Source organism: Meriones unguiculatus, chromosome 19, assembly GCF_030254825.1.
Source record: "Meriones unguiculatus strain TT.TT164.6M chromosome 19, Bangor_MerUng_6.1, whole genome shotgun sequence".
Lineage (NCBI taxonomy): Eukaryota > Metazoa > Chordata > Mammalia > Rodentia > Muridae > Meriones > Meriones unguiculatus.
In genome coordinates, this window is record NC_083366.1 from 8,597,681 (window position 1) to 8,620,637 (window position 22,957).

Consider the following 22,957-nt stretch of genomic DNA (forward strand, 5'->3'; position numbering starts at 1 on the left):
ACTTAGCTCTCCCTTTCCCCACTGGTCTTATAACTGGCAGGTATATGCTTTGTTCCATGCTTGGGTAAGCAGTGACAGTCAGGGCATTTCAGGGACCTCTGGGGAGATGTGAGTGTGAATAGGGAAGCAGACAGCCAGGTTGTGAACTGTGGATTGAAAATGGAACAGAATGTTGAACATGTCTGCTCCGTTAGTGAGGGAGACAGTCAGGAGGTAAGAGATTTGACCCACATCAGCCATTTGAGTCTCTTTATTCTTTATTTGTATGTGCAAATCTTGGAGAAGGTGTGAGGCACGATCCAGTTGTATGTCAGTGTTTGATCAATGTATTTTTATATATGAGGTTATTATGTGTTAGTTAATTAACAATGAAAACTCATGTTTTGTTTCATACACATCTTTTGAAACCACATTACTTAGGCAACCAAAGTTTAGGATGAAAACAAGTTTAAAGTTCTTATTATTACATTCAATATAATTATTGGAATGCTGTGGGCAAGAGATTGATATTTATTTATCAGAGTATGTATTTTCTTAAGAGAGGAAATGCCAGGTTCAGTAGCAGATAAGCTACCATTTTTATTTCCCACGCCAGCGTACACAGTGTCTTTGCATCTGCTGTAACGGTTGAGGCAGGTCTGAGGTGTACAAAAGCAGTAGCAAGTGTGCTGTTGTGGTCTTGTTAATTGTTTCCCTGACGGGTCTAGAACAGCCGGTGCGATGGGTGTGTAGGCATGCCTGTGCGGACTTTTTGTGATGTTCTGATGTGGGAGAGACCCAGCACGATGGTGGGGGACGGTATGATCTGATGTGGGAGAGACCCAGCACGATGGTGGGGGACGGTTTGATGACCACAGTGTCTAGGACGCTGCAAAGCGGAGAAAGCCAACTAAGTAACAAGTGTGCATTCATCCCTCGCTCTCTGCGGCTCTCCCTTGCATGACACCTGAGCAGTTGTCTCCAAGGCTGTCTCTGTGGCCTCCTTGCAGAGATGGACGGTAACTTGGAACCGTGAGCCAAAATAAATCCTATCTTCCCCCAAGTTGACTGGGTTGTTGTTCATTACAGTAACGAAGGAAACTCAGGCTCCTGGGGATGAAAGCCTACTTTCTCTCTTATGTAATGGAGATACACAAGTTGGCTGAGGTTAGAGAATAGGTATAATTGACTGGAAATTTGGTGCCAGTCAGCATGACACATCCTGCCAGCTAATTAGAGCCGCACAGCCACTGCCCAAGAGAATCACTGTAAAGTGACTGCGTGGAAGGAGGCTGGTCTCAGAAAGGAAAGTGCAAGCATGAACGTGGCTGAGGAAGGAGGATCCTTAAGTGATGCCAGTTAAAGTATGAAGGAAATAGAAACATTTTCTGTTTGTGCTCTTGTCTCTGATTTCAAGCAACAAAATAATAATTTTAAATCTTTCTTTCATTTTGAAAATGCTTTACCAATTATTTAAAATAAATGTATCAAGCAGCATGAAGAACAGAGTATTATTTTTTTTATTATTACTCTTTTCTTTACAAATTTTTTAATGCACTTTACATCCTGTAATAGCCCCATCCCTCCTCCCCTCCCAGTCCAGCTCTCCATCCTTTCCCCCTCCTCCTTTCTTCAGAAAAGGGGGACTCCTTTTTCCATTCACCCCAGCTCATCAAGTTGCATCAGGACTGAGTTGTTCTCTTCCCCTGTGGCCTGGCAAGGCAGTCCTACCAGGGGAAGTGATCAAAAAGCTGGCAAGTGAGTCCGTGTCCCATGCAGTCCATGTTTACCTTACTAGGGAACCCACATGAAGCCTAAGCTCCCCATCTGCTACATCTTTGTAGGGGGTCTAGGTCCAGTTCATTCGTGGTCCTTTGTTGATGCTTCAGTCTCAGCAAGCCCCTCTGGGTCCTGGTTAGTTGGCTCTTTTGGTCTTCTCGTGGAGCTCCTGTCACCTCCAGGTCACCTCCTTTTCTCTTTCCTCTCATTTTTCCACAAGACTCCCTTCTCATTGTCTAATGTTTGGTGTGAGTCTCAGCATCTGTTTTGAGGCACTGCTGGGTAGAGCCTCTCAGAGGACAGTTCTGTCAGGCTCCTGTCTGCAAGTTTAGCAGAGTACCGTTCACAGTGTCAGGGCTCAGCACTCTCTGATAGGCTAGGTCTTTGGTTGGTCCAGACATTGGTTGGGTATTTCCTCAATCTCTGCTCTGTCTTTATCTCTGCACATCTTGTAGGCAGGGTAAATTTGGGTGCTTTTGTGGGTGGGTTGGTGTTCCCCTCCCTCTACTAGAAGACTAGTCTAGTTAGTGGTGTCTTCAGTGTTTATGGCCTCTGCTACTGGGAGTCGCTGTTTGAACCCCCCTCATGTCCTCCCAGGAGCCTACCTTAGGTCTCCAGCTTGTCACAGAGATGCCTCCACCCTCAGTTTCTCTTCTCTCCTCTCCCCCTTGTTCTCCCCAAATGTGATCTCTGGCCTCTTGACTCTCTGTGCTCCCTCTCCTACCTTATTCCCTGTCTTTAGCCACTACCTCTGTCTATCCTACCTCCCCAGAAAATTATTTGCAAACAGAGCACATAGGAGGTACTTCTCCAATACTGTATTCCCACCAAAGCTTCACTGGCTCGCTCTCATAGACACCTGGCAGGAAAAGACCACCACCCCAAACAGGCCGTGAAAGCAGTCATTTTCAAATTCTATTTAATAGGGACTACTGTAAGACAGGGCCGTAGGGCATATGGATAAACATGCTTATGAGAATATTATAATAATAGTTTTACAATATTGTAAAATATTATAAGATTATAGAAATAGTATGAAAGAAAACCTTTTTATTTTTGCTTCTGAAATATGCACATCATTTTCTGGCAGAATTCATCGAGGGATAGGAGATGAGAGTAGCTAAGGTGTTGTTCATTTATCTGTTTGGGGAGAGAAATCGTCTCTACATTCCAGTCTACAACACGCCTTCCTGTTCTTTTACCACGAAGGAATAGCTCTAAGTTGACATTCCTTTTCTTGTTGTCTTATGACTAAAGAAGAAAAAATTTAGACTGAATATTAACATACTTTTTCTGCTGGATAAGCTAAGGGCTTAAAGCAGAAAAAAAAAAACCTAAAACTGTCAGGAAGTAGATGTAGAACAATATAGAAAATCTATTTCCTAAAAATTCGGCCTTGAACGATTAAAATATGAATGTTGGAGAAATACAGTTTTAAAAATGAATTTTTGAACAAATGAAATATGGATATCAACTGTATTCTTTATTTGGAATAATTCCCCCAGGAAAATACGTTCGATTTCTGGTTCCGAGAACCCATTTTCTAAGTGTGCAGACCTTAAGAAATGTGTGGTCTCAGTTCTAACTGATCCCAGTTTACAGGAGTACAGAAATGGAAAATGATGTAAAAAATTATATTTTAAATGCATAATTCTCATGAGCAGAGAATTTGAGTTCATGCCTAATGACATTCATGACCAATATTCAAGTAGCACATTAAATTTTTCTAAATGCCTCATTAAGTTTATGGAGGGGGAATGAATATCAGGAATTTAAATTGTCTAACTATTCATTTGAAAGGTAGCTTTTATCTTATCTCTTAAAAGAAGCCTAATGTGTTACTTTTTTACTGAAATATGTGATTTCATTTAGTCTGTCCGTTTTCTTTATGATAGGTTAAATATAAAGAAAAATTTGATAATGAAATGAAGGAAAAGAGCCACCACTACAACCCTCTGGAAAGTGCTTCATTTAGGCAACACCGGCTCGCTACTGTCCTGGCGAGTGATGTAAGTTGTAATCTACAGAAATTGCTCTCGATATCTTTAGAGTCTTGTTTTCCTAGAACTGTGTTGTAATTACTGATATTTGATCAAGATCATGTAATTTCCAAATAATTTGTAGTTGAAAACACTGAAGCATATTTTCCTGAAGCTTTTTTCCAGAAAAGTATATTATTATAGTTTGCTATTAATGGTTACTGATTACTAATTAGTTAATAAGTAGGAACAGTGGTATGAATAAAATTATATTGTGTCTGATCAAGAGTAGAAATAGATGATAGAGTTTTTCAGGAAAGAAATGTGTATTATCACAAATTAGTAGGTAGGACAACAATTAACACATAATTATGCCCACGAAATTGAGTTTATTACAAAGTACTACCTGATACATGGGGGTTTGTAAAAAAGATACGGTCATGAATTGTACTGTGAGAGGTTTAAAATTCTTTCATTCTTATTATGCTAAGTGCTCTCCTTATAGATTTATTTTTATGATTTTAAAATGAAGAAGGGTTTATTTGGTAATAAATGTTCGAAATTCTTACTAGAAAGAAGGATTGTATAAAACAGAAACAATGTCAAACGGATCATTTTGTGGCTGTTTAAAATATGTACAAACCCTTATTTCAGAAAACTTGAGTGTCATGAAGAGGTTGCTCCTGAGGCATCTGCTCAGCCATCTTCATTTTCTGGGACTGGCTGTACTTTTCTCTCACTGTTTAGAGGGTTCAGTAACAAGTCTTGGTTTGTTGGTAGAAGTTAAGGTGGACATTTTTGTGTGGGGACATCAGAATCTTTCTTTTCCTGACTGATAATTTTTGAATGTGTGCCAATGAGATGATCTTAAAGGAACCTAGAATTTAGCTTTGAATGCTCAAGGCTGAGGGTCAGGTCGTCCAACGTGATCCTGTCCCACCACTTACTGTTCTGCCTTTAATCTTTCTGTGCCTCAGTTTTCACATCTGTCAAATGGGAATGAAATGCTCAACAATTAGGGTGGTTTTAAAGATTACTTCACATATATAATGCGTTTTTAAAAGTTTTGGGCATAAAGTTAGTATTTAATATGATTGATACCAATATTTGATTCTCATTGCTAGCATTACATTCCAGAGCAGTTGGTTTAAAACAATCAGAATAGATTTACATGGCTACAGAATGCAAAGTTGAAAAAGCCTAAATTACAGCAAAGTAGAAATGAACTAATTCTATAGCAGCGTGGAAAGAGTAAAGCAATGATTTTCCTTGTTCTCTAAAAGTAGAGTTACTACTATAATTACTTAAGTGTGTTAACACCACCGTTTTGGAATATATAAACTGTAAAAGAAATTTAAATATTTGCAAGTCCATAAATAACCATTTTACTCATTCAGTAGTGAATCAGCACCATCTAGTGGCTGCTTGTAAATCTTCCTGTCGCTAACCAAGATGCTGTGTGTGAGAACAATAAATAAATAAAATAAAAATAAAAGCAATTACAACGCCTGTTTTCTTCTGCTAGATGGTATTTTGTTCCATGTTATTTTTGTAGGTGAAGTACAAGAAAGATGTTCAAACCATTCACGAACCAGTTTCAGATCTCCCAAACCTGTTGTTTTTAGACCATGCTCTGAAGGCCAGCAAAATGCTCAGTGGGGTAAGTGTGCGGTCTGGTGGCCGCTGTAGAGTAGACGCCTGTAGTTCTGAGATGCTGGCGCTCCCGTTTGCTCCCTGGCGTGTGAGCTTTGCTAGCTGTGCCTGTGTGCCCATCCTCCCCGATAACTGCCTCACTGGAAAGTAGCCACCTGCTTGTGCAAATCCCATGGCTTCTTCATAAACGCTCTTTTTCTTGAATTACTCTTTCCCATTTCATACATGTATAGAATAAATATTAGTCCTTTCATCCCATATTACTCTGTCTTGTCCCCCATTCTTCCTCTATCCAAGCCCGTCTTCTTGCCAACATGTACCCCTCCTACTTTCACATGTTTGTGATTGTTTGATACATTCAGTTTAAGGAGGGTTGCCTGCAAGACCATGAATAGGAAGTTATTTGTTGGAGCATGGACAGAGCTGTTCCACTGAAGAAAGTGATAGCTAACGTGGGTTCCTGCTAGCTCTCACATCTCGTAAGTGCAAGGCACATTCATTGTACTCTTATAAGCAAGCATCCATTTCCGTTCGTCCTCCTTCTTCTCGTGTCTTCATCTGTATCCGAGTGAAGCCACTTGGCAGCCATGTCTTGCAGTCAGGGCTCTTCTTTTATGAAAGCCGTACCAGAATGTCATATATGTTATGTCTTCATTAGCAAACATTTTGTTTATACATAATATTATAGGCATATTATAGGCATATATAAAATATAGTCATAGTTGAAACTATTTTTTCTGACAAGAAAACATGAAGGTGCCTATGTTGAATGGTCATTATGAGTGTAGTCTTGAGATGGACTGTTATCTATCAGGCCAGCAAGGAGAGCTTTATGTCCTGGCGGTAATAGTTGTGTTTCCTATTCATGCAGCCAGTCCCTCAGAACGGTCCCTTCTGGGGTGTAGGGTCTTCGGATGCATCTGGCTGCTGGCTGCACTAGCTTTTATAACTGATGACTCTTGGTCACTGGTGGTTCCAGATGCCACATGGTGATGATCAACTCTAATTTGACCTCAAGTTATTCCTATTTTAATAATAACCATCCATTAATTTAAAAGTATCCTAACTTACAGATTAGATCCAGATCAGATGAAAAAATACATGTTGGGTAAGGTATGAGAAGAAGTGACGGTGGTCTTTTTCGTAGCTGAGCCCGCTGTCTCAGTGTTAAGCCCCTGCACAGCTAGATCCCTTCGTCTTAAGGGAACTCCATTTCTTAGCATTGGCAAACACCATTTGTTACTTGTATGTCTACTCTCTCTCCATGTTGCTGCGCCCATTTTTAAACTCTGTTTTATTTAGTGCATTTACACCTCTCCCTCCCGTCCACCAACCCTTTGACCCTAGGTAGGAGAGAGGTTAGTGGGGAGAGGAGGTGCAGACCCCTTACTTCTCCCTGCTGTTTAGGGTTGGTAGGTTCTTTTTGGGAGCCCAAATTCTATCCCAATTCTCTGACAACAGCAAGCACAACATGAAGTTTCTCTTCATCTGTCTAAGCCTCCACACCATCCTCTCTGGTCTCTCCAAACTGCCGCACTTTCTCTTTCTGGGCTCTCATATTTCTATCCCTCAGAGTGCTAGACCATGTCCCTCTCTGTACCAGGCAGGCCATTACCAGCTGGCAAAGACCTCCCTCAGGAGGCAGTTACCAGCTGTGGACTAAAGCCCAAACTAAAATCCCACACTTGGGATTAAAACAAAAGTGATTTACATAACAGAACTAAGTTTTTAAAGAAATCAAAACCTCCATTACACTAGCCTTCTCAAGGTGCATACTTAACGTAAGTGGTTCATACTGGCAGAGATTAATCTCTAATTTATTTAGAAAGTATTGCTCTCTGGGCCAAAGGCAGTATATTATTGTTTCCAGTGTTAGAGCCATGCTGACAGAATTAGCCCTTGGTGTCAGTCCTCAGATTACATTGTCTTGCTTCATCCACGCTCACTCCTCCAGCAACACACACATCCCAGCCACCCTTCGTTTCTGTGCTGACTTCCTGCTTTTCTCTGTGAGTCACGTGCTCATCTTTTTATCCTCTGCACCCCTTTGCTTTCTTCAGTCTCCAGTGTCCAGCTTTTATCTAGTGGCACTGTTTGGCCTGGACTGTCCCCTATACACACACACTCAGAATAACTCTCCTTGAGACATGGGATTCATGTGTAAATGGGCAAGAATGTATGCCTCTCACAGGCAACATTTCTCTTCGAAATGCTGATGTTTGTTTTACAATAGAGAAGAAAAATCAAAATTTAAAGTATGCAGTTTCTGTCATCTCTCCAACAGAAAGCCTGACAAAGTCATGCTACCCATTTTTTTTTTCATTATTCACAGAGCTTAGTTCTCCTGTCTGCCCTAGACTATATATATCACCAAACCGATTACATCACTCACGTGGGCCAGAGTTAGACTTTCTCTGAACCATTGTGTAACACTACGCTGTCTTACATTTGTTGTGAGTTAGGGTAGCCTTCTTTTAAATGTTTGTATAAAGAGAATAGAAGTCTTTTTGGTTAGATTTTACTAAAACATTGAAGAAGAAATTTCATGTTAGAGATTTTGCTGAAGTTCAGTGCTAGGTTGCTATAAATGTCTCTTTTATTAAACATCTTTAAATGTATTGGTCTATATCAGAATTTTTAAATTTTAATGTGTCGTGTGTAGAGCAGAATAAGTAATTTAAAAGCCTGCCCAGAACCACCAACTAAATGTTTGAAGAAACATTTTGCTGTGAAAAAATGGAGCTTTCAATTTCCCTATAACTATGAAAATTTTAAAAATATGTACTATGTTATCCTATATAACTTCCACTAGAGGGCAACAGAGACTATTTAATACAGGAAACAAGCCCTTGCATCAGGAATTTCATTTGCAGATTGGAGTTTGAAGAAGTTGGTCATAGTCCATTTTTAGTATACATCTGTTATTCTGAGCATAACTCCCTAGACTTCATTAGTTATGAATTTTGACCACATAGTAGAATATGTTTTGCCTTAATACATTGAAGTTATAGTTCTTTTATAAGTAGGTATTATTAAAAAAATTAAGCAAGGTATAACATTTCTCAGTATATCATGCCAGGCTTAGGCTTTGCCTTTTGTTTGAATTAGCTTTTATTTAGTTTTAATATCAAATTCATAGAGGAACCCAAATTTGATTGTTCTTTCCAGTCAGGATGTCATGTGTGACTTTCCCATGCTACTTTCCAAATTCATTTCATGCTGGTTAGAATTCGGTGGCGGGGAGCAGCTGAAGCCAGGCTCCCTCTGGAACTCTGTCCCTGTGGAGCAAGGCCGCTGTGGCAGGTCAGGCACACCTCCCATCTTCCTGTTCCTGATGCTAAGCGCTCTGCCTGCCCACGTCTCCATCCTCAGAGCAGCGCCTAGGACCCACGAGTGTTTTTGTGGCCACTTCTCTTAGGCTGCCAGTCAAATGTTGCAGATATTTTTCTTCATTCAATGCAACCATTTTTTTCTGGAACCCGTGGGCAATTGGTCTTTGTAAGTCTCTGTAGCCTTGTCTCTCTGATGGCTACTGTTTGCTGTAGAATTCTTCCTCCATAGGACTAATTCCCATGTGTCTGCTCTCCAGTGCTAGAAATCTTGATTCCCTGCTGCAGGTCTAGAGTGAAATGCCATCCATACTTATTCTGGTCTCTTCCAAATTTACCTGTGCATGTGTGTCTGAAATAGCAGAGGGCCTTTTCCAGCTTCTTCAACTTAAAAATCCAATCAACTGCACGTGGATTCTTCAGTTCTTCTTGATACCTCCCACCCTCTCCTTGGAATTCAGAAAATTAGCTAAGTTATTTCTCAGCTTCTCTTTGTCCTTGTTGCTTCTCTTCTTGCTCATGGCTGAGCTTTTCTGTGCAGCCACCTTCCTAGATCCAGCTTCCTTTCCCCCTGTTCTTCCTTTTTGTTTCCATTTCATCTTCAGGACACTGTTAAACACCTTTTCTGTCCCATGAGAAGGAGCAGTGTCCATATTTCACTCCACCTTGCCCATTAGGACCCATGAGATCCCATCTAGTGATTTCTCATTGCCACTCTGTGACTGTGTTCCGTGTCATGTCTACAATCAATCTCTGGACACTTCCTGTGCTCTCTGTGTGGACACAAGCGAGACCATCTTGTACTGTCCATTTATCTCGGCTCCAAAGTCTCCTCCACGGCAGCTGTTACAGATCAGGCTCTGTGGCACCACTGCAGTGCCTTCGTTTGTATGCTGTTTGCTCTGAGAACTGCTGTGAGGCAGCCTCAGTCTGTAGCCCAGGGCTGCCTGGAACTGTCAGCAGTCCTCCTGTCTCAGCCACCCAAGTGCTGGGAGGATAGACAAGAGCCACCCCACATCCCTGAGTCTGAATTTTACTCACCGCTCTCTTTTATTCTAGCTGATTTTCGTTTCTTTTAGTGGGAATATAAAAAGAATTTTGAAGAAAACAAAGGGTTGTACCACTTTGATGCGGAGGCCACGGAACACGTGCACCACAAAGACGCTGCCGTCCTCCTGAGCCAGGTGCGCATGCTCGTGAGCTCCGCTCCCCTCTCACCCACCTGACCGTTAGGTTGTCCACTGCTTAGTGCCATGTTCTTTGAAGAATGGAGTCCGAGAACATTCAAGTTGCTTCAGGAAAAAATATCCTGGACTCCATTTTCTATCTTTTGGGTCAGCTGGATCTGTTTCAACATAAAGGAGTTTCATAAAAATAAGTTCTTCATATAATTAAAAAGTTTAAATCTAGGAACTAATTAAACTGCGATCAAATCTCATGATGATTTAAAATTTTATACTGTGCCGATTTGACATTTTTGAGCTCAAAATTAATTTTCTTGGTATAAGGTTTATTATAATTTTTCCATTTAATTAGAAATGTTATTGAAAAAGGAAAACATCCTTGCTAATGCATTTTAAATTAATGTTTCTTCTAACATTGAAACCCTATGCATTCTGTAAAAAAAAACTTCATTTTTTTTCTTCCTAGCACATTATAAAGTCAGTATCTGTTTTTAAATTATTATTCGTAGTTTAAAATAGATGTAAAAGATGCAGTTTCTAGCATCTGTTAAGCTAAACATTTACACGACTCTTTTAACTGTATTCTGTGGAACATAAATTCTATAATGGTGTGAAAATAAATTACTCCCCGATTTAGTTTTCTTTCCCCGACAAAATTCAAAAGAGAAAGGGTTTACGGGGGTCAGAGGTTGCAGCCCAGCTCTGCGGGGAGGCAGCGTGGTGGGAAGTTGAAGCGGCCGGCTCACAGGTGCATCCCAGTGCAGAGCAGGGAGCAACGGAGTGAGACCGTGTCTGTGCCCAGGTCACTGCCTCCTTTTCCACACAGTCCAGGACTAAAATCTAGGAAGGGACATCACCCACTCTTAGGCTGTCTCTTCCACATCAGTGAACACAAGTGAAACAAGTTCCTACAGGCCAACCTGGTCTGGAACCTCACGGAGATTCCTTCTCAGGGCGTCTAGAGTGTAACCAGTTGACGCCTTAACACCTCTCCCGGTGTTTGGAAGCACGAGCTTGTCTTTAAATTAATTAATGATTAAATAATTAACACCCACTCTCTTTCCCTCTTCCTCCCCTCTCCCTCTCTCTCTCTCCTTCCCTCCCTCCCTTCCTCTCCAAGAGAGGGCTGACCTGGGAGTTTCTATGTAACTGGACTTGTAACGAACCTCCCACCACAGCCTCCCAGTGTGCCAGGTCTGCCTTAAATTCTTATTTTTCTTTCAATTTTTTCCCACAAAACTGTAGTCTAGTATAGAATGATATCATGTATGCAGCATACTTATCTGAAATAAAACTATGTCACAAATAGATTTTTTTAAAAATGTATTTCTCGTTATCACGAAGTTCTAAGTATAAGAAATTTTTTTTTGGGTTGAGCTAGCTATCATCATTATACAACATAAAAAAATCTCACAAGCAATTATGAAGTCCAAGAATTGATGAATATGCATTTCTGAAAGAAGCGAGTCATGATCAAAGCTTTACGAATTCACTTAAAAAATATGGCTAAAATCTAACCATTGTGATGGCTTTCGTACGATTTTAGCTTTTGTTTTATGAGATAGAAGATGCACATTGGAAAGAGATCTCAGCGAATAAGATGCTTGCTGTGCAAGAATGAGGACCCGAGAACCCTGTCTCTAAAACCCCCATCTCTAGAACCCTCGTCTTCAGAACCCCTATCTCCAGAACCCCCATCTCCAGAACCCCCATCTCCAGAACCCCTGTCTCCAGAACCCCCATCTCCAGAACCTCTGTCTCCAGAACTCCCATCTCCAGAACCTCTGTCTCCAGAACCCCCATCTCCAGAACCCCCGTCTCCAGAACCCCTGTCTCCAGAACCCCCATCTTCAGAACCCCGTCTCTAGAACCCTCATCTCTAGAACCCTGTCTCCAGAACCCCGTCAAAAGCGGGGAGTGACTACATGCAGCTCTATCTGTCACATTGTGTGTTGAAGACAATGGAGGCAGGAGGATTGCTGGGGTTGGCTGGCTCCCAGCCTAACTGCACATCCAGATCTTTCTGTCTCAAGGAAGGAAGACAGGGAACAATAGAACAGACACCCAGCATCCTCTTCTGACCTCTGCGACTCAGACACAGGCGCACCTGCACCTGGGCACATGTGTGCACACGCCACACATAACGCCATGGCCACATATACGCATCTACACACAAACAAAGAAAATGTAAAACAAAACCTGAAGCAACAGAAAATATTCTTCCCTTTATACATAGAAAAGAGATAAAGCTAATTTTAATTGAAACAGATAATTCATAATGTGATATTATTAGATAATGGATGGTGAAATGGAAGGATCATTTATGTGTTAGTTATTTTCTATGGAAACACTCAAGAGTTCCAGGGAACGTTTCCCTCTTTTGACAGAAAGGTAATCACGTCCATTTTTAACCTTATGTATGATGTAGTGATAGACATGGAGACTGTCGCTGAGCTCTCTCTGCCTTTTCCTCCTTATTCCATCCTTTGCCCCACATATGTCTGATGTGAGTGCATATATAAATAACCCCATGTATTTAATAAATAGCTACATATTCTACCTATTTGAAAAACACATTTTATTTGTCCTTTATAGAACACATTATTTAATGTCCTATGATGCTAAATACCTTTTGGTTGGCTGAATAAAGTTTTGTTCTTAAAAGTTTTTATATATGACTCATTTACATATGTCACTAACTTTGGGGAACCCATTCATCACTCTAAACTGCCAGAATAAATTGATATCATGAAACAGGATGATTAGTTTTGGATACATTTATTGTCTCTTGCTCTCTACATGGGGTTTTGGTTCTTGTTATTATTGCTGGGAATTGAAGCTAAGACCTTGTACTTGCTAAGAATGTGCTCCGACCCTGAGCTATACACAGCCCTTATTTTTATGTTTTTGATATTTTTTTAATGCAGGTAAAATACAGAGAAGAATATGAGAAGAATAAGGGAAAGTCCATGCTGGAGTTTGTTGAGACACCGTCATATCAGTCTTCAAAGGAAGCTCAGAAGATGCAGAGTGAGGTAGGGGATGGGGCTTGTTGCTAATTGTTCAATGGATACTTGAACTTTTCTCATTGGTCCTGATGAGACTTGATAGTAGGGTCTGATGGAAGGGGAGGAGGGGTCCTGTTTCTGTGGACTAGGGGAAGGGGATGGAGGAAATAGCAAGGGAGGATGGGACCAGGAGGGGATGAGGGAGCTGGCTACAATCCAGATATAAAGTGAATAAATTATAAATAATAATAGTAAAGAAGAGTTGTTGTGGTGTCTCTTCACAGCAATAACACTGACTAAGACACCATGTAGGTGTTACTTCCTAAAAGGCAGCTGTGTTTGGGAATACTTCTCTAATACATTTTTTGGGATTGATGTTACCCGGCCCAGTCCTCCTAACTATCTGTAACACTGGAGTGAGGAATGACATTTTTGTTTTTTTTTGCCTTTGAATCTACTAGCCTAAAGAACAATCATGCATGTTTACATAACTACAAATGCAATTAAGAAAAAAAAAAAAAGAATGAGTAGGGTCTATAGAGACAAGAATGATGAGTCACGTCTAGGGACAAGACACTGCTCTGTGGGGCAGACTTGGAGACCCCTGTTCTAGACCCAACATTACTCTGGAGGACAGGCTCAGGGATCTCGTTTCAGACTCAGCACAGCTCTGCAGGGCAGGACCTGTGCTCTAGGCCCAGCCCCTCACTGCCGGAGGTGACTGAGTTTGCGTGCTCCTCACCTTTACTGATGAACGACTGTAGCTGTCAAGCAGATGAGCTCCTCATGCTCTCACGCCCCATGAAGAAAGCACTGAGACCGTTTCAGATTGTCCATGAATATAAACCAACACTTTCAAACTGTATTAATGTAAAACTGTATCTAAAACTCATGAAGATCTGGTTGCTTTTATTCCCCTCCCCCAGCAATGATAATAGAACCAACATTGAAATAATTAAACCCTTATTTTGTGCCTGCTGGCTTGCTAAGAGGCTTGCCTACATCTGCTCATTTAATTGTTAAGGTAATGGCTTGAGGAGAATGTAATGCACCAAATTTAACTATCTTAAATAAAATCACATATCTGGTAAATGTCACCAGTGTTTTAGACTTGGTTACAATCATGGTACTTCTTTCCTTTCCTTTTCTGTAAGTTTATTTAACTGTAGCCGCTCCCAGTAAATACTTGAATGTGTTTTCTTTGTTTACTTTTCTACTAAGAGAAGATAATCCTGTCAGATACTGCTTGGATCATGTTTTTCTCTGACCTGTGATTCCCTCACTTTCTTTCCCTTTTGGGCCGAAGCATCTACCTTCTGTGCTAACCAATGGGCCTTCCATTTGAGGGACAGAAGCAGGCCAGCTTCAACTTAGTGTTACATTCCTGTTTGCCATCCGCTTTGTTGGGATTGTAGAATCCATTTCTTTGGAAAAAGGCCCCTTAGACAGTCTGAGACTGGACACACTTGACTAATTTCTTCTGGAAGTCAAAGAGGGGAAAGTCATTGCTTATCCTTTTCAGTCACATCATCTTAAGTCTTTTATTGAATTTGATAAGAACTATCAGTAGCTGTGGTGACTGAGTTTCCTGTTTTAGCTGACTTGGCAGAGCTGTTTGGAAGCCCACAAAAAAGCTCACCTTAAAGAGGACATATTATGCTGGAATCCCACTTCTCTATTTAGACAGAAGTAGAGAAAGCATTTTGAACTTAGTTACTTTTATTTTGTTATTTATTACACTATATTCACTTTGTATCCTTGCTGTAACCCCCTCCCTCATGCCCTCCCAATTCTGCCCTCCCTCCCTCTTCTCCTATGCCCCTCTCCTAGTCCACTGATAGGGGAGGTCCTCCACCCCTTCCATCTGACCCTAGCATATCAGGTCTCATCAGGACTGTCTGAATTGTCTACCTCTGTGGCCTGGTAAGGCTGCTCCCCCTCAGGGGGAGGTGATCAAAGAGCCAGCCACTGAGTTCGTGTCAGAGACAGCCCCTATTCCCCTTACTGGGGAACCCACTTGGACACTGAGCTGCCATGGGCAACATCTGTGCAGGGGTTCTAGGTTATCTCCATGAATGGTCCTTGGATGGAGTATCAGTGTCAGAAAAGACCCCCGGGCCCAGATTTTTTGGTTCTGTTGTTCTTCTTGTGAAGCTCCAGTCTCTTTCAGTCTATCTCCCCTTTCTTTCATAAGATTCCCTGCACTCTGCAAAAAGTTTGGCTATGAGTCTAAGCATCTGTTTTAATACCCTACATGGTAGAGTCTTTCAGAGACATCAGAAGAGGGAGAAAACAGGGAACAGGAGAGACAGCATTTCTTGATACCCTTTACATTGTGTGATTATTTTTCATGGCAGTGTTGCCTTTTATGTAAGCTAGCATTGCTTAAAAAAACCAATTTATTCATTTTATATCCTGATTATAGCCCCCTCCCTTATCTCCTCCTGGTCCCATTCTCCCTCCTCCTTCATCCCATCCATTCTCCTAGTTCACTGAAAGGGGGAGGCCTCCTCTCCTGCCATCTGACCCTAGCTTATCAAGTCTCATCAGGACTGCATGGATCCTCTTCCTTTGTGGCCTGGCAAGACTGTACTGCCAGGGGTGAGTGATCAAAGACCAGGGAACTGAGTTCTTGTCAGAGACAGCCCCTTCTCCCCTTACTAGGGACACATGGAGACTGAGCTGCCTATGGGCTACATCTGAACAGGGGACCATGCATGGTCCTTGGTTGGTACATCAGTTTCTGCAGTCTCTCTCCTTAGGCCCAGATTTGTTAGCATTGCACTTTTAATGGCAATCCCCATTTTATAGGAAGTATGTGGTCCAGGGAGAAATTTTGACTTTCACAGTTTTCTGGAAGTTTAACATTGTGTAAAACTGTTAAACCAATGTTAACTGAAGAACAAAGAAAACAAAAGCCCCACCCATTTTTAAAATTAAAACATCTGGAAAATGGCTTCAGCCTCATCATTACCATTTCACAGCTTCACCACAGCCTTTCTATAACTCTGTCTCAGTATCTCCATGGCCTCCCTACAATGTCCCCTTAACCTTCCCATGGCCTCCACTTTGCCTCCCCACAGTTCCCCCATGGTCTCTTTCCAGACCCCCCAGAGCACCCTGACGGCCTCCTCCTGCCTCCATAGCTAGTCATCTTCCTGCCTCTCTCTCCAGAGTCAGAGACTCATGTAGAAAAGCCTTTTTTCCTGTTGATACTGTGGTTATCTTAATTCTTTTGTACACTAAATGTTTAACGGTCCTCTCACCAACAAGCCTGCACCTATCTCATTATTCATGGTTAATATATCTCGAGGCCTTGCTTCTGAATTAGCGGTAACAATGATTTGGAGAGTTGCACCTCATCTCTTATAATATTCTCTCTTTCTTCACCCTTTTGCTCTTTCCCTACCAGGAAGGCAAGTTTTTCTTTTAATTATAGCTAGTGATGGTTAGATTTCTTCTTTTATTTCCCTTCAAATTTTTTTTCCAGTTTTGTCTGTACTTAGCAGGGTTGATGAGAGGAAAGACTTTCATTAGGGAATTTCTTTGGGCAAGACTGATATTCTTACAGCCAGAGAAATAAGTATCTAAAAAGTTTACATAAAGTATGATACAAAAAAGTCCCTTTGGATAAAAAGAATAAGGCAGACCTGAAGAGAGCCATCTGTCTTAAGTTGGCCTTGAGCCCATACAACTAGCCTGGACTGTATTCCTTGAGGTATCTGATATGAGAAAAGCCTGATTTCAGAGAAAGCCACCCATGTCTTTCTCTAGCCTTTCATCATGTTCGTCTCATTTTCATCCAGTGCCAGGTATAGGCTTAATCTGTGTTTTCTAGAAGAAATCTCTAAGTCTTTCCTTGGGAAGTTCTTTGTTTTTGCTTTCACAAATGCCTCTCCACGTAGATCATAACAGTTGTTTTTGGTTCTTTCGGGCTTTGCATTGGGCAGCTTCAATCAAAACCACCCCTTCTTAATGACCTACTGCAATGATTTTCCTCCAGGGAAGTGCTTTTTGAAGTGAAATATCTAATATAAATAAATATGCACCCTTCGTTTTACTTTATAAAGAATCTGCTTGGCCTAGAAATGTCATGTTTTGGTTGTATAGCCATTCTATCCCAATTAGTTCAACCTGAAAAAGAGCAATTTCTCATATTTTTTTTTTATGTATTTATGGTTCTTTAATTCAAAATGCTTCCAGTGAGGCTTTTTGATTGATTACAGAACAGCCATCTTCTCCAGCCTTTTCTCACAGCCATGCTCATTATTGGTTGACACAAATGATTTGTGAGGAGGAGCATGTTTATCTTCATCTCCCTCCTGGTTTGAAGAGTATGTTTATTTACACAATTACCTTTCTTTGCAATAAATGCATAATGAACCTAGAAATAGCTTGTCATTTTACATAAATAACAATCTTAGGCACAATTTGTTTATTTTATGTGTGATGTCTTTTGAATTGATTATTTGGTAAAATTTGGCTCCTCTTTAGTAAATCTTTAAGATAAGTAGATACTTTGCTGTTGGAAGAGATTATCTTTGTCATGGCAAAACATAGGGTATTAGAGTTAGAAAGCTTTCTTAGTGGTTAAGAACGCTTGCTGCTTCTGCAGAAGACTTAGGTTCATTTCCCAACATCCATATTGTCATCTTACAACCTTTCTAATTCCAGGTCCAGGGAATCCAGTGCTCTCTTCTGGCCATACCATACATGGTGTTCATCTATGTATGCAGCCAAAACACTCAAACACATACAATGAAAATATATAAATAAAAAAATAAATAAAATATGGGTTATCATTGACTTTGAAGTGTGTAACTCAGAATGCCTGAATTTATAGTTAGAGCCAAAGATGTCAGAGAAGGCCTGAAAGGCAGGGTTTGCCATAGCTTTAGCTCTTCCGGCACACCAAGCCTCACACGTGATGGGTAACTGCTTCGTCATGAACTACCCCTCCCCCAGCTGCTGCTGTGAACTCTTACTTAGAGAAGGACCCAACACATTATGGCAAGGTTGTCCTACAGTGTAGCTTCATCCATATGAATATTTATAAGTAGTGAAGAAATATTCTATAAGGGAGGTGCTGGCACATGCCTCTAATTCCAGCACTCAGGAAGCAGAGGCAGATGGGTCTCTGTGAGATCACTGCCAGCTGGATCTACCAAGCTAGCTCCAGGACAGCCAAGGCTACACAGAGAAACCCTGTCTCAAAAAACAAAAAGAAACAAACAAAAGAACTATTGGCAGTGTTCATGTCATGAAGCAACAGACACCCATTTTTCTATTTTAAAACTGGTTCTCCCATACTCACACAAGACTGACTTTGAGAAGGATAATAGGACCCTGAGCATGTGTACTACTGTAGCGTTTGAATTGGTTTCTATACCAGGTTTTTTCCAGTGGATGAGCCACACATTCTTCATTTTGAGTAAAGTCATCAGATGCCCAGTCAGACAGCCTGTCTTTTTCTTCCTGCGAAATGGAGTGATGTTAACCGTGTAAGATATGTAGTGCCTTCCCTCGGTGTGAGAAATCCTGTTTGGTGGACTCTTTTCTTTTTTGGTAGAATCCTGTAACTGACAAAGCTGGAATTATTTTTCTGTTGTTAAGGAGACTAGTTAATTTTGCTATGTGAGGTTTTTTTGTTCGCAAGTTTTTCTTTTTATAATAAAGCTTATGAAAACAATGAAGAAGATTGAGCTGGTAGAATTATATGAGAAAACACATTGTTCTGAGAACAAATGCTGTTCTTGTAGCGTTCTTCTACTCACTAGAATTTTTTATACTGAAAATGATGTGGTCTTACTTGACAGAAGGTTTACAAAGAAGATTTTGAGAAGGAGATTAAAGGAAGGTCCTCACTGGATTTAGACAAGACTCCCGAATTTCTACACTTGAAGTACCTCACCAACCTGATGAAGGAGGTATGGCCTTGCAAGTTTATAGCAGATGTCACAAAAGAGGGGACTGAAGAAGCGACCCCAGAAACCTCTGCTTAGCAATTCTCTACTAATTGCATACTTGAGGTGTGAACTTTTTATTCTGGTTGTCACTATCTGGGCCTTGCATTTTCTTAACAAAGGAAAGTCTAAGTTAATATGTCTACTTGCTGTCGAAGGAAGAAATTCTCCAGATTTTCTGGAAAATTTTGCAAAATATTCTTTTGCATTACGATTCTAGCTCAGAAAGTCTGTGAGTAGTGAATTTATAGCTTCACAACAGCTGGAATTTAAACAAAAATTAAATGAAAGCTTGATCCTCTCTATCATATATCCAGATATATTACATATTATATATATTATATTATATATAATATGTAATATATATTTGATATCTACTGTCATATGTATATGACAGTATATTATATATATAATAAAATAAAACAAATATATATACATTTGTTATATATATGTGTATATATATATATATATACACACACACACACACACATTTGTTTTATTTAGGGAGAGGTGGATGCATGCAGTACCCACTACCACAAATTATGCAGTTGAATTTTCCACACTTGGGGCAGTCTCCGGGATAAGCACGTCTGGAGCACAGTCGATAAGCCTTGTCCTGAGAAAACCACCTTCTCTTTTTCTCTCGTTTATACTTTTTGTTTATTTTCAAAAGAGAATATTTCTCTATACATTTCTCTGTATAACCACAGCTCTGTATGTCCTAGAATTTGCTCTGTAGACCAGGCTGGCCTCAAACTACCTGCCTCTGCCTCTGGAGTGGCTGGGATTGAAGCTGTGGGCCACCACGGCCCAGCTGAGCAAGCCACTGTCTTGAAAGCTTAGTTTTCTTAGTTATCATAAAACATATTCTACAACCAGCTTTAATTTTTATATTTTTAATCTTAATTTTAAATTATGTGTACACGTGTTTGTGCATGAGTGCAGTGTCTACGGAGGCCAGAAGAGGGCATCAGGTTCCCCAGAACTGGGGGTTGAGCCATCCAAACTGGGACCCTACTAACTCAAGTCCTCTGGATGGGCAGAGTCGTCTCCCCAGCTTTTGGGGAAGTTCCCTTGTAGTATCATGATGTTTGATATCAGAAATGAGGTACTCACATGGGAAAGAAAGTCTGAATATATGATTTATTCAAGAGTTCTTTCAATTCTGTGTAGGGAAAAATTGTAGTTAACATGTAGAGCAGAACTCATTACTGTTTTTTTTGCCTTCATCTCCATAGAAATTTTCTTGTTATTTTAATTAAAAATTGGTTTACAAGTAATATATTAGTTTTTTGAATGTTAAATTTTTTAACTGTAATAAATCAACATTATACTTGTACTTCAATACTTTAAAAAAATCAATCCATTTTCTCCAAGTGGCTCAAAGTTAACTCTATTATAACAGGTTTATTTGAATGGTTATATGTTAATATAATCTAGAATATAATATATAATAAAATATGCCTATAAAAAGAAAAGTGAAGTTTTACTCTAAATTTTTGAATTGAAGAAATGATTCCTCTGAAAGAAATGTATTAAACTAGTGGAATGCGCTGAGGCATGATTTTCTTTCTTTCTTTCTTTTTTAATTTTTATTTTTTAAATGTTAATCACAGGTTATTTGCTTTGTATCCCAGTTGTAGCCCCCTCCCTCATCTCCTCCAATCCCACCCTCCCTCCCTCCCTCATCTCCTCCCTGTCCCTTTCCAAGTCCACTAACAGGGGAGGTCCTCCTCCCCTTCCATCTAACCCTAGCTTATCAGGTATCTTCAGGATGGGCTGCAATGTTCTCTTCTGTGGCCTAGCAAGGCTGTTCCTCCCTCAGGGGAGGGCAGGGGAAGTAAAGGGGCCAGTCATTGAGTTCATGTCAGAAATAGTTCCTGTTCCCCTTACTAGGATAGGATACCCACTTGGATACTGAGCTTCTTGGATACGTGAATACATGGATACCCACTTGGATACATGGGCTACATCCGAGCAGGGGTTCTAGGTTATATCCATGAATGGTCCTTGGTTGGAGAAACAGTCTCATAGAGGATCCCCGTGCCCTGATATATTTTGTCCTTGTGGAGCTCCTGTCCTCTCCCGGTCATACTAACTCCCCCTTTTATCATATGATTCCCTGCACTCTGCCGAAGGTTTGGTTATGAGTCTCAGCATCTGCTGCTTTGATACACTGCTAGGTAGAGTCTTTCAGAGGCCCTCTGTGGTAGGCTTCTGTCCTGTTTCTTGTTTTCTCCTACTTCCCATGTCCATCCCATTTGTCTTTCTTAGTGAGGATTGATCATCTTACCCCGGGTCCTTTTTCTTGTTTAGGTGAACATATTTTAGTATATTTATCCTATCTTATAGGACTATATAAGTGAGTATATACCATGTGTGTCTTTCTGTTCCTGAGATACCTCACTCAGGATATGATCTTTTCTAGGTCCCACCATTTGCCTGCAAATTTCATGATTTCCTTGTTTTTAATTGCTGAGTAGTATTCCATTGTGTAAATGTAACACAATTTCTGTATCCATTCCTCCATTGATGGATAAAACAACAAACCTGGGTTGTTTCCAGGTTCTGGCTATTACGAATAAAGCTGCTACAAACATGGCTGAGCAAAAGTCCTTGTTGTGTACTTGAGCATCTTTTGGATATAGAGGCATGATTTTTATCTGGAGGTGTCTCATTGTGAACTTATGATAAGCAAGTGACAGCTGGCCTTGCCATTTAAGTGACATAAGAAATTACTGTGGTTTCCTGGAATAGCAATATAACCTCTATATGAATTCTCTTTTCCTTTATTTTTGTAACTTTTTATTCTTGTAGATTTTCTTTGAAATTGAGAGCAAATAAATGACAGTTTTAAAACTACACCATTTGTACGCATGTTAAGGCAGGACCTTCCAATCATTTGCATATAGTTGACTAAGTGAGGTTAGTCCTTGACTGTTTCCTTTTATTTCTTTCTTCTTTTTTTTTTTTTGGAGTAGACTTAGTTTATTTTTTTTAAATAATTTTTTCTTATCAGTTACATTTTATTAACTCTGTATCTATTTCTTTCTTCTTTTTTAATGGGGAAAATGTGACTCTAATTTTTTCAAAAGAAGTATTCAGAACAATAATGCTTTGAGTTTCTTACAACTAAAAACAGTAAGATTCAGTTGATAACATTTTAGACTTTGGATGTTGAATGTCTGAAAGGACAGGAAAAAGCCTACGAAACTATTCATTGGAGCAGGCAGCATTCTAACAAAATTTCATAGACTGAGTGGTTTCAAATCAGACAGGTCTCCTGGTTCTGAAAACCAGGAAGCCCCAAATCAAGGCACTGGTGGATTTGGCTCCAGGCAAGAGCCCTGTCCCTGCTTGCTGATGGCTGTTTTTGTCGTCACCACAGCAGATGAACAAGGGAATCCTGGTCTCATTTCCTATGGAGCCTCTAACCTCATCAAGGAATCTACTGTCATAACCCCGTCAAAACCCAATTACTTCCCAAGGGAGCAGAGGGTTGAACACATAGAGTTTGGGAGGGACACAGTATTTCATTCATAACAACTATGGCTAAACCCTCACATAGTTACCTAGAGAGAGTTAATTGAAAAGCCACAATTGATTTCTTAACACAATTATTAATTTCTACATCTAAGCCCTTTGCTGTAAGTGGATTCTATGCTGTAGGTGTACTTTAAAAAAAAGAAAAACTCTTCATATGTATTTTTTATCTTTTTCTCCCTACTCCACCCCAATCTCTTCCAACATCCCACCACCAAGTAGAAGAGAGAAAGGGTCAATGGGAGAGGGGGCACAGTTCTCTTGGCTGCTTCCTGCTGGTCAGGGTCATTGGGTTCCTTGGAGCCAGTCCAATCCTTGTTTCAGGAGATCTCCAACTTCTTGTCTCACTGCAACAACAGCAACAGGAGCCAATGGGAGGAAGCAGCATCAGCCTTGTTCTTTCTTGGAGGTTCTAACAGAGTCCTCAGATTTAAACTTTCTGTAGCTGGCAAAGAGCTCCACATGAGCCCACAGGAGGCAAATAGTCTGCTGCTGTGGACCATCTGAATCAGTCCCACATCCCACACCTGGCACCAAAAC

General features: G+C 40.4%; 1 protein-coding gene across 2 annotated transcripts in view; it reads left to right on the top strand.

Annotated features, from left to right (window-relative positions):
- Nucleotides 1–22,957, top strand: part of Nebl (nebulette) — a 353,920-nt gene that overhangs the window by 279,175 nt on the left and 51,788 nt on the right. The window contains exons 13-17 of one of the 2 annotated variants that reach the window (XM_060372754.1): nt 3,654–3,767; nt 5,293–5,397; nt 9,799–9,903; nt 12,831–12,938; nt 18,728–18,838. The exons of the other annotated variant lie outside the window; for it this stretch is intronic. Coding sequence (XP_060228737.1) covers nt 3,654–3,767; nt 5,293–5,397; nt 9,799–9,903; nt 12,831–12,938; nt 18,728–18,838 — 543 coding nt within the window. The remainder of the gene's footprint in view (nt 1–3,653; nt 3,768–5,292; nt 5,398–9,798; nt 9,904–12,830; nt 12,939–18,727; nt 18,839–22,957) is intronic. 2 annotated transcript variants of the gene reach the window in all.